The sequence below is a fragment of the Lolium perenne genome, chromosome 7 (genome assembly GCF_019359855.2).
Source record: "Lolium perenne isolate Kyuss_39 chromosome 7, Kyuss_2.0, whole genome shotgun sequence".
Classification (NCBI taxonomy): domain Eukaryota; kingdom Viridiplantae; phylum Streptophyta; class Magnoliopsida; order Poales; family Poaceae; genus Lolium; species Lolium perenne.
The window spans coordinates 221619290-221637906 of NC_067250.2; the positions used below are offsets into that span (position 1 = coordinate 221619290).

General features: G+C 46.5%; 1 protein-coding gene across 1 annotated transcript; it reads right to left on the reverse strand.

Annotated features, from left to right (window-relative positions):
* Positions 1–3526: 3526 nt before the first annotated feature.
* LOC139833855 (uncharacterized) lies at positions 3527–17616 on the reverse strand. Its single transcript, XM_071824211.1, has 5 exons — positions 17477–17616; positions 4573–5112; positions 4288–4461; positions 4084–4194; positions 3527–3966 (listed from the first exon to the last, which is right to left on the reverse strand). The coding sequence occupies exons 1-5, from the start codon at positions 17614–17616 to the stop codon at positions 3633–3635; spliced, it is 1299 nt and encodes a 432-aa protein (XP_071680312.1). The 3' UTR covers positions 3527–3632.
* Positions 17617–18617: the final 1001 nt, after the last annotated feature.

Genomic DNA, 18617 nt, shown 5'->3' on the forward strand with positions numbered 1-18617 from the left:
CAGTGGTACCTTTATGTGTGCAAGGAGAACACAAAATTCATCGTGGCGAATATCCCAGAAGAATATTACTTTCGAAGGGAGGATCTCCATATTGAGATTTCCGAACTCTGGCAGTTATTCAATTTAGACTCCCTCGAAAAATCTCTCATGAGCTGCTATTGCTTGTAAGTTGTTAACTACATATAAGTTCCTGTTCATTCAGTTGTTCCTGTTCATTGCATATACTCACTATATCTTAAGTAGTCTCTTATGCAGACTGAAGATCGATGAATGCAGAGTAAAGAATATAACCAATATTGGGTTTATTGACCCAGATAAAGTACATCATGACACGGTAAGGGATAGAGCCCAAAAACGGGGGGGGGGGGGGGAACCTACTAAGGTTTATAACGGAGCAACATTTTTGTGATTCAATACTGTTTCCTTACAACTACAGGTGAGAGTCTTACTGATCTATTGTACACATTCAATTTTTCTTACTCGATGTTAAGTCTAATTCATGACGTATATATATATAAACATTAGCAGTTTCCACTGGATTCTGCTAGACATTCAAGTTGATAAGGAAATAGTTGAAGTAAGGGACCCATTGAGTAGAGGCCTGGAAGGGTTCCTTGATTTGCAGAATTTGCTCCATAGGTAATTTCAGTCATTAATTGCCGTGCTATATCGTTCGTGAGATGTCAATTAGTTATACACTCATTCAATCATTCTTTTGCATGGTAGGGTTTTGAGAGTTTTTTCAAGAAGCACAATACGGGTAACTTCGCAGAGAAGCTAACATTTACTCCTGTACCGTGCGCCCAGCAGCCACAAGGGACGAATCTATGTGGATACTACGTTTGCGAGTATATTCGCATGTTAACCACTAAGAAGAATGATAATAGATTCAACGTAAGCAATAACATTCACAACTTTAATTTATTATCGTCAATATTTCGTTATCAAGATTGATATAGTCATATTCATCTCATTTTCTTATATAGGTCGAGTTCATGCGGGAGAAGCTCCAACCACGCAAACATCTACTAGGAATTGCGGAGGAAGCGGCGGAACTTCGAATGAAAGAAATTATAGACGACAAAGGCTTGTTTAGTCAATATAGGAAATGGTCATGATCCCCGTGTAATAGTTTGAATAGACGACGGGCTCTAGTCCCGTTAGTCGTGAGCTCCATGTATATGTAAGGAGTATACGAATAGACTTTTGCTTCGAATATTTGTTTGCTCGATCTATATATAATGCATGAACGTGTACAGCTTGTGTAGTAGCGTTCAAATATATGAAAATTTTATTTGAAAATGAAAAATGAAATAAAAGGGGGGCGGTGGCAGGAGGGGGGTGGCTGCACCCCTCAAACCCTAAAGGAGGAGCGTCCTGCGCGCGCCACGTAGATGGTCTTTTGTCGCGGGCTGTATTACCACCCGCGACAAAAGGGGGTGTCCCCTGCGCGCCCCGCGGCTGCCACGTGGTGGACCTTATGTCGCGGGTGGTAAGCGGGCCGGGACAAAAGGGTGAGTCTTTTGTCGCGCCCCCGTTGTCCCGGCTGGCCGCCCGCGACAAAAGGGTCTTACGGCCCGCGACATTAGATGTGTTTTCCACTAGTGCCATACATAAAATTCGAGGAGTAGACAATTTACAATATTACATCAAAATTTTATATTCTACTAGTCATATATATTGGTTCTACTATTTGCCTAACACGTCCAGAGTTGATATCTGATATCTGAATATGGCAAGTCTTGCTGATGTATGAGACCTTGGGACCTGCAAAATAAAATCTGTTTCAGTATAAAAAAAAAACGAGACCCATGGGTGAGCACCCAGGGTATATTCTTATAGGGGAGCTATAAGCAGCAAACCGCGGTATTCGAGACTCAAACCCGGGTCGCTAGGTAGCCGAAGGCACTCCTGCCTCAGCTAGCCATCTGACCCTCCGGTCAGGCTCAATCTGTTTCAGTATAAAAGTGGCTAAGACAATGTAATGGGCATAGTTAATGGGAGTGGCTAGGGAGCAGTTGACTGAGAATTTGTTATGTCTCAGTCACGCAGCGAGCCACCATTTCGCTGAGGACGCGCATGAAGAGCAGCATATCCCCATGTTTAATTGGCTAGCTAGCTTCCTACTTTTTTTTTGAAGATGAGCTAGCTTCCTACTTGTTGAACAACATATCGTACGTCCTTTTAAGTTGGTTGGAGCTAATTAAGAATAGTTTCAATCCCACTTAGTCTAGTACTGGTACTTCACCGAAAAATAAAATTTAGACAGTGAAAGTGCAAGTGATTTAAAATTGAAGAACAAGTAAAAAAGACTAAAAAAATTATGGAAACAAAAGAAATGCTATTTACATATTTCTTAAGAAAAGTGCAACTGATACCAAAAATCGGTTTTTAGTTTTGCACATTATTGGAGAAAAGTGCAACTAATACAAAACCTCTAGTTGCACATTTCCGTAGAAAAGTGTAACTCGTATCAATACACGTACGGTTCCTAGCTGCACATTTCTCGAAAAAATGCAATTCATATCAAAAATCGCTCGCTATTTTTACACATTGTTGGAGAAAAGTGCAACTAATCTCAAAAATTCTAGTTGCACATTTCGTAGAAAAGTGTAACTAGTATCAATACACGGTTCCTAGTTGCACATTTCTAGAAAAAAATGCAACTGGTATTGAAATCGGATGGAGTTGCACATTTTTTTGAGAAAAGTGCAACTTACATAGAATATATAGATTGATAGTTGCACATTTCTTGAGAAAACTATAACTCATACAAAAAATCGGTCGCTAGTTTTACACATTATTGGAGAAAAGTGCAACTAATATAAAAATTTATAGTTGCACATTTTAGTAGAAAAGTGCAACTCATATCAATACACGGTTTCTAGTCGCACATTTCTTGAGAAAAGTGCAACTCATACCAAAAATCTAAATCGATCACTAGTTTTACACATTGTTGGAGAAAAGTGCAACTCATGTAAAAAAAACTTCTAGTTGCACATTTATTTAGAAAAGTGTAACTCGTATAAATAACTACTTGCTAGTTGCATATTTTTGGAGAAGAAATGCAACTCATATTGAAATCGAATGGAGTTGCACATTTCTTTTAAAAGGTGCAACTCACATCGAATATAGGTTACTACTTGCACTGGTGGAAAAAAGGGCTTTGGTCGCGGTTGGCAACTGCCATTAGTCGCGGTGGCCCAACCGCGACCAAAGCAGCGCGACTAAAGGCCCCCCCCTTTAGTCGCGGTTCCTTACGAACCGCGACTAAAGGCCCGTCCACGTGGGCCGCAGGGGAGCGCCAGGGCGGAGGACCTTTAGTCGCGGTTCTTCTGGCCAACCGCGACTAAAGGCCTCCGCAGGGTTTAGGGTTTTAGCCCCCCTCCCCCTAAATCTGGTTTCTTTTTAATTTGTATTGTTTTATTTCTTTTGGGTTTTAATTTTGAAGGAGTTTCACATATTCTACGGTACTGTATACATACATGCATATGAATGTACAATTTCAAACAAATTTGAAATTAGAACCAAAAAGAATTCAAGAGGAATATACAATATATATTCAATATCGGATGACCATATACAATATATATTCAATATCGGATGACCATATACAATTTTGAACAAGTTAGTTACAAATTCTGGTGCATATAAAGTTCTACGTCATCGTAATAGTGTTCTCCTCTAGGATCGATGACTTCCCTCGCCAACCATCCAGCTAGTTCCTCTTGAAGTGGTCGGAAGCGAGCTTCTGGACTAAGCGTCTTCCGGAGGTTATTCCTCAGGATGTTGTTCTCACACGTCTGGTCCCGCTCATTGCAGTATCTCCGGATCCTCTCACAAACATAGTATCCACATAGATTGGTCCCCGGTGGCTGAATATCCCCAGTCGTCCGCACTGCCATTTTAAAATGTAGCTCCTTTTTGAATTCACCGACCTTGGTATCTACGAACCGTCTCCAAACCCTACGAGGCAAAGAAAATTAAATAAACAAGAGAGTTATTAATTAGTTACTTGATATTAGGAAATGATGAACGAAATAGGCCGATCGATATAGAGCGCAAATGAATGAAAATAATTACTTTTGCATCATTTTTCTCATGTCGCCCCAAATCGCCGGATCCATATTCAGAGAGTCGTGGACGAGAACTGAGGAGGTCTGAACTTTAATTACCATAAGAATCCAGTGGAACCTGCGGACACGATACATGCACAGTCATGCATAACTCATCGATTAGCCACATACCATAAACAAAAGAGAATGTGCTCAAGACAGAAACACTCACCCAAAATGGTAAGGAAATAGAATATCACTTTTCTGTTGCTGTTTTCTAATAAACCGCCACAGGTCATCCTCCACGTCGGCGGGGTGGTGTTCTAACACATATGAATTAACGATGTGTGGGTCAATGAACCCAACATCATGGATGTTCCTTATTCGCATTTCCCGCTTCTTCATTCTGCATAATATATAGCGTACACAACAAGATAGTTAGGACAATATATATATATATATATATAGTGCAGGCCGGCAATGAACGAGATGGGGTAGAAATTAATAAATCACTTACAGAACGTAGCAACTGATGATAGATTTGTCGAGGTCGCGCAGATTGAACAGCTGGAACAATTCACTCAGAGGAATTTGTACCCAGTAATGTTTGAAGTGATGCTCATATCTAACTTCCGCATAGATATACTCTTTGGCGTTTTTATGTTTTATGTAACCCTTGTACCAATTTAGCAGACCTAGCATTTGTCGAGGTAGATCCTCTTCCTGCGCAGGCTCGACGAGAGGGCCATTCTTCACATATGTAAATACTACGTCCTTCATTGGCGCCTCATCAAGGCCTAGCAGTGCACGAAGAGTGATACCTAACTCGGCCGCTTGTTCTCTGGCACTCGTTACAGTCAATCCATGTGCTGCCGCAGCTGCTATGATATCGGGGGCATCCGGATCGGCGGCTTGCACTATGAGCGGGGCGATCGATTGTTTACTTTGTTCCCCGAGCTGGGCAACTTCTTTCCCCCTTTCTAATTTTGACTCGGCCTCGTCCTTCAAGGCTTTCTTCTCCGCCAACTCTTTCCTGTTCTTGAACGCGAGTGCTTGCCTACGAAGTTCACGTAAATAGTCGTCAGGCAGATTCTTCGCGGCTTGGGACGGTGTGTTCAAAAATGACTTAGCCCACTGCTTTTCCTTGTCGTAATATACCGGCTTGGGCTCGCCCTCTATTTTCTTCTTGACGCTCGCCTTCCATTTCTCTAAATCAGCAGCCGCGCCGCCTCGACTTCCTCGGCACTACTTTCCCAAGACCTCCTGGGGAGAGGCTTCGATGATACCTCCGGTACCTTTGTTTTCTTAGGTACGTAAGGGTCCGGGTTAATAACCCAGACTGCTTACGCTTCTTCGCCGGAGGTGGAGTGGGGGGCGGTACCGGTGTCTGAGCCCCCGCCGGACGAGGACTGGGGGGCGGCGTCGGCTGACGTGAATGAGGTGTATTAGGTGAAGCACCACCGCCACCGTCACCGCCACCGCCACCGTCACCGCCACCGCCACCGCCACCGTCACCGCCACCGCCACCACCACCACCTTACGGGGGTGGACTTGTTGGCGCCTCGCACAGAAACTTGATAAATTTCTTCTGCCATAGAATGAATCGGCGCTTGACATCTCCAAGTCTTTTCACCCCTTCGGGTGTAGCAATGTCAATGTCCGGGTCCTCAAACCCTTGGACTATCTCCTCCACCGTGACACGAGCATAGCCATCTTGAATGGGGTTGTTGTGGTGGAGTGCTCCAGTGGTAAAGCACCGCCGATGGCTACCTTCATGGACATGTTCCCGATAGGATAATACAGATGACATGCTTTCATCTCCTTTATATCGTCCACGGGGTAGCGAGGAGGCTCCGGTGCAAAGTAATTTCGACCACCCGAGAGGCTCCGGTGCAAGTAATTTCTATCGTCGGTGCACCAGCCGGTGAGGCCTCCGTGGAAGCCACGCTGCTTCTTCTCCGCTGCTGGCTTCCGAGATCCATTGGATGATCTTCACATGCTGCGCCCGAGCTGCATCTCTTTCGGCGACTAGTACACTCACGGTTTTCTTCATCACATCCATTTCCGTTACCAACTTCGCCACAACATCTGCATCCCGATCCATCTTTCTCTTACGGCTTCGTAACCGTACGGGTCATCGTTACGGGGAACCCTATTTTCCACGGAATGGGCCCCATGCCTCGTATACGTCCTCCGTGTTCAGATTCCCGAGGGCTTTTGTCGGGGCGTCGTTCTCTCTGTTGAACCTGATCCTCCCCTCTTGAGCCTCCCTCATTGCCTCAATAAGCTTTTGGGTGGGTGTAATTATTTTGCCCGATAAACACACTCCCCTGTCTCCGGGTTCGGCGATCCCCCATGCCCGTACCACCAGCTTTTGGCCCTTGGGTCCCATCCCTCCGTACTGGACGGATTCCTCGCGTCCTCAGCTCGTTCTCCATCTTCTCCCACTTAGGCTGCCAAAAGCGATACCCTCCTGGCCCCATTTTATGATTGTACTCCTTCTTGGCCGCATTTTCCTTATTTTTTTCGATAGTTCAAGGAACTGCTCCGATTTCTTTTGCTTCACAAATTCTGGCCAATCATGTTGCAGTTTCTCATATTGTCCTTTGAAATCCGGAGTCTTGCCCTGGTTGACAAAGTCGTGGGCTAGATTTTGCTTGTATTTCCGGAATGCGTTGGCCATCCTAGAAAGAGCGAACTGTTTGACTAGCTTGCGCCTCTTCTTGTTTTCCGCAATCTTGTTACCCTCCTCATCGTATTTGCGGTATTCCGGAGGTAGAACGAAATGTTCCATAAGCTTGTTGAAGCAATCTTTTTTTTCTCTCTTATCGACAAAAGTGAAACCAACACGTGCCTTCTTTGGCTCATTCCACTCCTGGCGGGTGATCGAGACGTTGTCTCTAACAACGGCTCCGCATTGGCTGACAAACTTGGTGGCGTTCTTGCTGGGCTCCAGCGGCCTGCCGGTTGCTTCGTCGACAACATCGATGGTGCATGTTTCTCCTGCTTTCATCGTCTTGGTTGCGCCACGCTTTGACGACGTACTCGATTTTTTCGACGATCCGGCCGAGGGCTAAAATAAGAAAGAGAGTCGCGCGCGTTAGTACACACACATTTATTCAAATCAGTTAGTTTGTATCACCAGACGCTCAATATGTATATATATATACCTCGGCGCCGGAGGTGGTTGCTACTTCCAATTGAAGATCGTCGTTTATCGACGTTTCTTCGGCATCATCTTGCTGACGGCGCCCTTCATCTTCACCCTCAAGGTTCAGATAAGAAGAGATATCATCTTCTTCTTCTCCGGTCGGCACATATGGAATATCGCCTTTTATGATGCCGAACATATGGTCTTCAGCGTCCGGATCATAGTTGTCCAGAATCGGGTCAGCTCTATCGTCCGCCATATGTCAGTCCTGAAAACATGTAGTCAAAACAAATTAATTGTGTATATGCATTATCACATCTCTTCTACATATAAAGAGAGAGGGCGACGAGGGAGGCGAGAGGGGCGACGCAGTGACCGCGTGACCGAGAGACCGGTGGCGGTGGCGAAAGGGCGGTGGCGGTGCCGAGGACACATAACCCTCGCGGTGGCGGTGCCCCCTCCGTATACGCGCGGTGGTTAAGTTATTTTTGTTATTTTAAAAGTGACAAACTTTTGTTAAGTTCACCGGTGGCGGTGGTGAAATAGCTGTGACAAAAGGAGGGGGCGAGGAAGGGGTGGGAGAGGGGTGTCGCGGAAGAGGGAGGCGAGGACGAGCGCGTTGGCGTTGGCGGCGTTACATTTTTATGAATAGAGGTAGCGTTGGCGCGTTGACGGCGTTGGCGACGGTACGGCGGCGTTACAATTTTAGTTCATTTTTTATTAAGTCAAAATTTTAGTTCATTTTTTATTAAGTCAATTTTTATGAAGTCAAAATTTTAGTTCATTTTTATTAAGTCAAAATTTTAGTTCTTTTTTTAAACAAAGTTTTTAATTACGTCAAAGTTTTTAATTAAGACATAGTTTTTAATTAAGTTAAAATTTTAGTTCTTTTTTTAGTACCCATTTTAGTTGCATTTTTACTAGTCCTTTTTTTTATTTGCTAAAAAATTTTGAGTCAAAATTTTAAGTCTAATTTTAGTTATTTTTAAGTCAAAATTTTAAGTCAAAAATTTAAGTCAAATTTTAGTTATTTTTAAGTCAAATTTTAGTTATTTTAAGTCAAATTTTAGCAAATAAAAAAAAGGCAGAGTGCGCCGGCGGCGGCGCGGATCGAGTGCACCGGCGGCGGCGCGTGTGGCGGCGGCGCGAGGCTGCGATCTTGCACCGCGCGCGCGGCCCCGGCCGGCCCCGGCCGGCCTCCTGGATCTCTCTCTCTCCGCGCGGTGGCGCAACGCGCCGGCGCGCGCGGCGGCGCGGCCCCCGGCCGGCCCCGGCCTCCTGCAGATCTCTCTCTCTCCCGCGGTGGCGGCAACGGCGGCGCGCGCGTGTGGCGGCGTCGCGCGCGTGGCTGCGGCGCGAGGCTGGCAGAGGCCGGCCGGGCGACCCCTGCGTGTGTACGGCGCGGTGGCGACGATGTACTCGGGCGGCGGAAGCGGCGGACGACGACGTACTCGGGGCAGCGGAGAGTGGCGCGGCGACGTTGAGGGCGAGCGCGGCGGCGACGGCGAGGGCGAGCGCGGCGACAAAGATCGATGGCGGCGACGACGGATTGGCGACGGAGAACTCGATCGGCGGAGAAAGAAAGAAGTGAACCGCCAGGGCGCGCCCCGCGCGAATTTATAGGGAGCGACCTTTAGTCGCGGTTGGGGAGCCCAACCGCGACTAAAGGGGTACCTTTAGTCGCGGTTGGCCTGCCCAGCCGCGACTAAAGGGTATTTTTCGCCGGGTTTAAGTTTCCCGCGGAAAATACCCTTTAGTCGCGGTTGGCGAGGCCAACCGCGACTAAAGGTATTTTTCGAATTTCTTTTCTTTTTCGAAATGTGAAAAGTACATATAATATATCAATAAATTCAGAAAAATAAAACTAATTCATTTCAAAATCTGAAAAATACAAATAATATATCAAAAAGTAAAGAAAAATAAGAATTGTTCATTTAAAAATCTTAAAAATACAAATAATATATCAAAAATTCAGAAAATAAAACTAATTCAATTCAAAATCTTAAAAATACCAATAATATATCAAAAAATTCAGAAAAATAAAACTAATTCATTTCAAAATCTTAAAATACAAATAATACATCAATAAATTCAGAAAAATAAAACTAATTCAATTCAAAATCTTAAAAATACAAATAATATATCAAAAAATTCAGAAAAATAAAACTAATTCAATTCAAAATTTTAAAAATACAAATAATATATCAAAAAATTCAGAAAAATAAAACTAATTCAATTCAAAATTTTAAAAATACAAATTATCAATAAATTCATAAAAATAAAACTAATTCAATTCAAAATCTTAAAAATACAAATAATATATCAATAAATTCAGAAAAATAGCCCCCTCTTCCCGCCTCTGTCTTTCCGCCTCTGTCTTCTCGTTGGCCCCCTCTTCCCGCCTCTGTCTTTCCGCCGACCACCTCTTCCCGCCTCGTCTTCCCGCCTCTGTCTTTCCGCCTCTGTCTTCTCGTTGGCCCACTCTTCCCGCCTCTGTCTTTCCGTCGACCCCCTCTTCCCGCCTCGTCTTCCCGCCTCTGTCTTTCCGCCTCTGTCTTCTCGTTGGCCCCCTCTTCCCGCCTCTGTCTTTCCGCCGACCCCCTCTTCCCGCCTCGTCTTCCCGCCATTTCTTCCCTGTCTTCCCGCCTCTTTCTTCCCGCCAGTTTTTTCCCGCCAATTTCTTCCCGCCTCTTTCTTCCCGCCTCTTTCTTCCCGCCTCTTTCTTCCCGCCACTTTCTTCCCGCTCCCATTTTTCCCGCCATTTGTCACTCCATATATGTAGCCCGGCTTGGCCAGCATTATCACATCTCTACAATCTCTCATCACTCTCTCATGGCTTCCACCGCACCCACTCTAACCTACCAGCAGGTGGAGGAGCTTTGCGCCTCGAACTACCCTTGCCCACCGGGCTACCGCGTCCCTGCCGGCTGGAGCCTAAGCGCCGGTGGCGTGCCGGTCCCTCCCGTCCCTCAGGGTACTGCGCGCCGGGCGGCCATCACGAACCACTACTACCTCGACCTCACGCCGGAGCAGCGGATGATTCCCCGCTGGCATCCTGATAACCAGCATACTTGGGACGCCTTCTTCATCAATCGGCGTGAGAGGGCGCTCGCCAGGTATGAGGAGGACGGTCTGCCTCCTGGAAACTTCCACGAGGCCGGCCGTCGGCTATGGTGGTACGGCCGGACTCTGCAGAGCGTCATGGACTACATCACGGCCGGCGATATCCCCCGCCTGCGCTACCCTCGCCCGAGCCACGAGCGCCGCCCGACGACAGCGACGACAGCAGCGACGACGACGCCGGCAACTTAGAAGGCGACGACTACCAGTACAACGGCGGCGGCTATGAAGACTACGAGTATGCATATTATACGCCTAGGCAGGAGTGTGACTAAATCACTCCAAATTTCATGTATGCAGGAGTATGACTTAGTCACTCCAAATTTCCTATATGCAGGAGTATGACTTAGTCACTCCAAATTTCATGTATGCAGGAGTATGACTTAGTCACTCCAAATTTCATGTATGCAGGAGTATGACTTAGTCACTCCAAATTTCATGTATCATCAGTGCTATCTCGAGTCAATTGAATCATTCGAAAATGGACACCAAACACATCACGGGTAATATAATTCACATGATTCATTCAACAAAGTTTGGTACAATTAATAAATTATTACACATCATTTCTTCCCTTGTGTCCCTGCTTGCTTACGATTGTGCCGTATCCATGGAGCATCCTTATCATTTAACTTAATGCTTGGGTCGGTGTTCACTTTGAAGGGCGGAATTTCAGCAAACATATTATAATCTTCTGACATGTCTGTCTTGTCCTCCACTCCCACGATGTTTCTTTTCCCTGAAAGAACAATGTGGCGCTTTGGATCATCGCATGATGTACTGATCGTTTTCTTATCTTTCCGTTTCCTCGGTTTGCTACTCATGTCCTTCACATAGAAAACCTGAGCGACATCTTTCGCTAGGACGAATGGTTCGTCAAGATAACCAAGATTGTTGAAATCCACCATTGTCATTCCGTATTGCTGGTCCACCTTTACCCCACCTCCTGTTAGCTTGAACCATTTGCACCGGAACAAAGGGACCCTAAAGGAGGGTCCATAGTCAAGTTCCCATATCTCCTCTATGTAACCATAATATGTGACCTTTTGCCCATTCTCGGTTGCTTTGCATCAAAGCGGACACCACTGTTTTGGTTGGTGCTCTTTTTATCTTGGGCGATCGTGTAAAATGTATTCCCATTTATCTCGTACCCTTGGAAAGTCGTTATAGTCGAAGATGGTGTCTTGGCCAACATGTACAGCTGATCTACAACCTTATTGTCACTCATTAAATGTTTTCTCAACCAACTGCCGAAAGTCTCCATGTGGGCCTTCCTAATCCAGGATACGGGCTTCCTGTGGTTGTCCGAGCGTAAAATATTCTTGTGTTTCTCAAAGTACGGAGCCACCAAGCTGGAATTGGTCAGAATCGTGTGGTGTGCTTCGATCGAGAGAATGGCCGTCCATACATATCATTGATTTCCTTCCGATCGTGCCTTTTCCACTTAGTCTCCCCTCGTGCCGAGATTGAGGATGACCAATCGGCTTAAGGTCTGGTACAAATTCAACACAAATCTCAATTACCTCCTCATTTCCATAGCCCTTGGCGATGCTTCCTTCTGGCCTAGCACGGTTACGAACATATTTCTTTAATACTCCCATGAACCTCTCGAAGGGGAACATATTGTGTAGAAATACAGACCGAGAATGGAAATCTCATCGACTAGGTGAACCAGGAGGTGCGTCATAATATTGAAGAAGGATGGCGGGAACACCAACTCGAAATCGACAAGACATTGGATCACATCGTTCAGAACCGTGGTAGAACTTCCGGATTGATTACCTTCGAGAGATTGCATTGAGGAATGCACATAGCTTCACAATGGCTACTCGAACATTTTCCGGCAGGAGCCCCCTCAAAGCAATCGGAAGCAATTGCGTCATAATCACGTGGCGCTCGTGAGACTTCAGGTTTTGGAACTTTTTCTCCGCCATGTTTATTATTCCCTTTATATTGGACGAGAATCCCGACGGGACCTTCATACGCTCGGGCATTCAAAAAGATGACCTTCTCTTCTTTGGTCGTAGCGTAGCCGGCACGACCTTGAAACCGTTCCGGATGCAGTCATCGTGGTCTTTCAAACTTTGCTGGTCCTGCCGTGCTTCCTTTGTATCATTTGACTTCCCATACACGCCCAAGAAGCTTAGGATGTTCACGCAAATATTCTTCGTAACGTGCATCACGTCGATTGCGGAGCGGACTTCTAGGACTTTCCAATATTCTAGCTCCTGCAATATAGATTTCTTCTTCCACATGGCTACGTGCCCGTCAGCTCCCTTCGAACCGATTGTCCGCCAGGACCCTTTCCAAAGATGACTTTCAAACCCTTGACCATATCAAATACCTCGGCACCGGTGTGTTCCGCAGCTTCGCCGGTGATCTGCCTTGCCGTTGTAATGCTTGCCTTTCTTTCTTCTTTGGATGACCTTTCGGAAGAAATCGACGATGCCCAAGGTACACGTTCTTCTTACAATTTGGCAAATGTACACTTTCAGTCTCATGTAAGCAGTGCGTGCATGCATTGTATCCCTTATTTGACAAAGTCCCGAAAGGTTACTAAGAGCAGGCCAATCGTTGATGGTTACGAAAAGCAACGCTCGTAGGTCAAATTCCTCTTCTTTGTGCTCATCCCACACACGGACACCAGGTCTGCCCCACAGCTGTAAAGTTCATCAACTAATGGCCTTAGGTACACATCGATGTCGTTGCCGAGTTGCTTCGGACCTTGGATGAGCACCGGCATCATAATGAACTTCCGCTTCATGCACAACCAAGGAGGAAGGTTGTAGATGCATAGAGTCACGGGCCAGGTGCTATGGCTGGAGCTCTGCTCGCCAAAAGGATTCATGCCATCCGTACTTAGACCAAATCTTATGTTCCTTGCGTCAGCTGCAAAATCTTTGAACTCTCTCGTCGATCTTTCTCCATTGCGTTCCATCTGCGGGGTGTCTCAACTCCCCGTCCGACTTACGGTCCTCTTTGTGCCATCGCAACAACTTGGCATGCTCTTTGTTCCCGAACAGACGTTTCAACCGTGGTATTATAGGAGCATACCACATCACCTTGGCGGGAACCCTCTTCCTGGGTTTACGGCCCTCAACATCGTCACCAAGGTCATCGCCTCGATCTTATAACGCAATGCGGTGCATACCGGCATTCATTCAAATTCTCGTATTCACCGCGGTAGAGGATGCGATCGTTGATGCATGCATGTATCTTCGTAACCTCTAAACCTAGAGGGCGGACAACCTTCTTTGCTTCGTACGTAGTGGCGGGCAACTCGTTATTCTTTGGAAACATATTCTTCAACATTTTCAGCAAGTTTTCAAATGCCGAGTCGACTACACCTGCCCGTGCCTTCCATCTCAAGAAATCCGATGTGCAGCCCAGCTTTTTCAGACCATCATCGCATCCGGGTACAACGCCTTCTGTGATCCTCTAACATGCGATCCAAATTCTCCCTCTCTTTTCAGTTTCGCAGCGTCTCCGCGCATCAGCAATGGTCCGACCAAGATCATCAACGGGATCATCACGTGCCTCTTCTTCACCTTCCCCTTCACCTTCCCCTTCACCTTCAGATCCTCCATGAAAGTATCACCGAAATGAGCAAGATAGCTTTCATCGATGAAATCATCCCCTTCTTCATCTTCTTCCATTATAACCCCTCTTTCTCCATGCTTGGTCCAACAATTATAGCTTGGCATGAAACCGTGCCGAAGCAGGTGCATGTGAACATCTCTTGAGAAAGAGTAACCCTTCTGATTCTTACATTTAACACATGGACAGATAACAAAACCCCCCTGCTTGTTCGCATTAGCCACTACGAGGAAATCTTTCAAACCCGCACTGAACTCGCCGGAGAGTCGGTTACCGTACAACCATTGTCGATTCATCTGCATTATTATAATATAAAATATATAATTAACCATCATGCATTTGTTAAACTAACTAGCTACAAACAATATAAATTAAACAATGAACTACACACACATGCACATTTTATCAACGACACATCAAAGGTTCAAGTTGCTAACCGCGATCGAGGAGGAAAAAATAAATGAGAAAGCTCAAGTGTGGCTCCAACACTTCATATCATGTTTGTTTCATGCTCTTGGGGCATTTCATCAAACACCTTATGTGCATAAGAGGAACCAAAAGCAAACCTAATACCCACTTGTGAAGCTTGTGAAGAGAATGGCACCAAATGGCTAAGTGTTGGCTGCTGGATGGGTATATATAGGGGAGGGGCTTTAGTCCCGGTTGGCCTGGCCAACCGCGACTAAAGGCCTTCGGGCACCTTTAGTCGCGGTTGGCCTGGCCAACCGCGACTAAAGACCCCCCACGTGCACCGGCTGGCCACCGAGCGCCTGGGCCCAGGCCTTTGGTCGCGGTTCTCCTCCCGAACCGCGACTAAAGGTACCATTAGTCGCGGTTCCTGCAGCATCGCGACTTATGGGGCTCACCCGAAGCCTGTTTTTCCACCAGTGTTGTACATTTCTCTCCCTAATAATAAAGCAAAAAGGGTTCCGTCGTCCGTCGGGCGTTTTGCGTTTTAGCCCCTCAGAAATTTAGTAATCAACCCGCAGTCCAACTTACGTAAAGACGTTTCGTTCCTGTTGTACGCTTAGTTTACTGGGTGCGACTGGTTATGTGGGCCTTTGCTTCGTTTTCTAGGTGCGACTGGTTACGTGGGCCTTGGAAAATATCTACTACTATGTCGCTTGTTCCATGGTTTTGTTGACGCGGCAGCGGAGTCTGGCTACAACCCGATCGAATCTATGCGCCAAAAAAAGTCCAAGCGTTTATGCCAACACGTACGTATGTACTAGCTCCGGTTTGTAGATCGACGCCTCTATGTAAACGCTTATATATATACAATGCCCGACCGTGGCTCGATCAGCAAAATCTTCCGGAGATTTGCAGAGCTTGGCGGCAATAACGGTGACCCTGGTCGGCAGGGCACAACCTGAAATTCGCTTCCCTGTTCCGTCGACGGTGCAGCCCCGAACGCCCCTGTCAACATCATCAAGAAGTCTGTGCTATCGAAGCTTCTAGCTGCTACTTTTCGTGCCTGCAGGGTTCGGCCGAACGAGGAAGCCAAGGCGGTCGGCACCGGCGGAAACCGGTGTTAGTGGCCGGGGACACAAACGCTGCTTAAGATCAGTCGAACATGGATTCTGCCGTCCTGACTGTCTTGCCTGGCGAATACTAGCGGTTGTTGCCACCACCGAACGACGGGGGACGTCCCAAATCGCGAGGGCTGGACTGCTGGAGCGGGAACAAATAGTGGCCGCCGGAGCGACAACAGCAGGAAACGGCGTGCGCGGCATGGCAACAGGGCGACGTCCCAAACCGCGATGGTTGGGAATCAGAGAGCGGCCGCAGGAGCGAGAATAGCCGGCAACAACGCTGGCCACACAGCAGCAGTCGGGGTCTCCAGATCGAACCTTCGTCGGTGGACGTGGTGGCGCTCCAGTCGACTAATGTTAGTATGTTACAGTCGAGTTGCAGCTACGTCCTCTCCAGGCGTCGCTGATACGCGATGCCCCTGCTGTACTATAGGATGGGGTTCACCTATTCGTGAGCATTAATGTGATGTTCGCGGCCAAGCAGAAACTGATAGCTGTATTTCTACGGTGCTGGTGGACAGTATACGCAACAAAGTAAACAGTTCCGTTTGAACAACAACAAAAACAGTCCTATTACAGCTACAGAAACATCTCCAGGAGTTTCATGGGATTGATGGTACTGCTGATCCGGGCCCAACGGTGCAATTACAAATGGCAGGAGGCGCCAAACATGGCTATATATGCAAAGGTAAATGTGGGTGCTGCTTTTCTTGAGTAAATATATGCCGTGCATGAATTTTTGGCATTCGTCAGAAAAGGGTGAGTTTCTGGCATGTGTTGCTGGCAAGACAAAGCATATCCTTCATGCGCTCCATGCCAAAGCATATGCTTGCTTAGAAGTAGCAACTTGTTATTGAACTTCCACAAGTCGATGGCCTCTCATTATTCTGATTTTGGTGTCCGTTAAGCTAAGAGCTCATGCATCCTCAATTTGGGGCAACAATGTCGTTGTGCGTGGACCGGGCATGCTACGAACTTTGTCTACAATCTGCTTCTCTACAAGTTCAATGGAAAGTCAAATTTCAGTAAAATACTCTTATTAGGGGAGTTGAATTGTTTTATATATGATCAATTGGATGTGCTTGGTCCTAATTAGTAATTACTGAATATATTCATACAGAAATATACAGCCAGCAGTGTGCATTCATTTTGGCCATCTTCTCGAGTTCTTGATTTTTTGTCTCCAAATATAAGAGATCAACTTATTGTTATTCGCATATTTAAATCTAAAGTTGATCGGCCGTAGCAATGCACAAGCATTGTTAAACATAAATTGTGTCCATTTGATTTAATCTAGGCTGCCGTAGCAACGCACGGGTTTTGTCCTAGTCTATACCTAATAATAAAGGGAAAATTGTTTCCGTGGTTTGGTCCGTCCGTCCTTCTCATTGGTTTTCGTCCGTCCGTGTCGCTGGTATTCGTGGTTTGCTACGTCGTGATTTCTCGTAAAGTATCCGGACCTCACACGAGTCGTTCTTCTCACAAAGTTGGTATTCCTGGTTTCCTACGTTGTGAAATCTCGTAAAGTATCGGGACGTGACACGTTCTTCTCACAAAGGAACCGGAACTGACACGAGTCGTTCTTTTGTTTTGCCTCTCAGAGTCTTTAAATATGAGAACTTATATCAGATCAATTCAGATTGATCCAAGCTTTAGATCGACAGGTCGAGCCTTCCAAAATGCTAGGAACGCGAGCTAGCCATGAGGCTATAACGCGGTCAAGCCGGAAAAGCCAACACGGCGAGGACGACTGGCCAGCCTTCCGAGATGTCAGGCACGCGAGCTAGCGCGGTGACGGGGGAAACTCCAGCACGGCGAGGACGACTAGCGAGCCTACAAAGATGCTAGGCATGCGGGGCTAGCTACAGCACGGTCAGGCTGCAAAACCCAGCTCAGCGAGGACGACCGGCCAAGTGCCATGGAGCACCAGTGACGCCGCCATCATGCCGATGGCTCGGCAGATACCCTTGACCAGATTGACAGATTCATGTTTTCATGATCGGCGGCAGGAACCATCTGACTTTCCAGTCGCCGTATGCACCACCGTCATCCTTCTGAGCTCATCGATGGCGGTTGGGAGTAGATAGGTAGGAGAGTGATTGGGATCACAGGCACGGCTGAGCCTAGAGGCGCTGTAGCGCGGCGTCTGGTCGATGGGCATGGGCGGCTCCGCTTCCCATGGGCCATGGCTGGATGGTGGTCTACGTTCAGTGCCATGCGATTCAATTACAATGAGCGACGGCTCTGGATCTGTTGTCTTAAGCGATTGCCTCGCATCTGGCCGGCGAGGGGGCCGCGGTTCAGAGACGTTTTGCATCCAGATTGATACGCTGGATCCAGGCCGGCTGATGCCCAGGCCGCAGGATACCCTCGGTAATAAGCAGTGAAACCTGGCCTGATTGCTTGACAATAACGAGAATATGGAGGATATATTTTCCAATTACCATTGTCTTCAGTGAGTCACATTTTACTACTAGCTGTTTCAGAGTTTGATGTCTAACGTTTAGCCTACTATGATATATGTCCTTGATATAGAAAACCAAACTCAACAAAACCTGGTCAGGTAAATGAGCCTTCTTTGCCCTTTTTGAACTTTATAAGTTGCAGATTTGACTGAGCAAAACGGTTTAGTTACCCTACTAATGGCTTGGTCCACCAAATAGGTGTGGTATCTGGACAGAAGTATAATAACCGTTTCTCACATGGCTTGGTAACCTTTCTGAATACGAATTAAGGACACTATGAAGCAAATCAGATACAAAATCTGCAATGCATGCAGAGGCAGGGTCTATTGCTCAAAATAATAAACTGCCAATTGTCGAAAAAAACAGTGTGCACCATTTCTTTACATGTAGGTCATTTTATTTGCATGTTGGATTACTTTTCTCCTTGCATAATGCTATAAATTCTGTTCCCGCCGTATGGGATTGATTCTGGCTCCTTGTCGGGGGTTCCCGCCAGGTCTCATTGTTCGGACACGACACAAGAGGACCCTGCAAAGGTGGTGACTCACCAAGGTCTCGGGTATGGCCATCACGCAGATTGCGAATGTACCTACGGAACTTACTTTGGACGTTATTCCATTGTAACGCACGAGCAAAGGCTTCTTGTTCGTCCGTTTTTTTATTGACCATATTTTTTTATTGAAATTACATATCATAC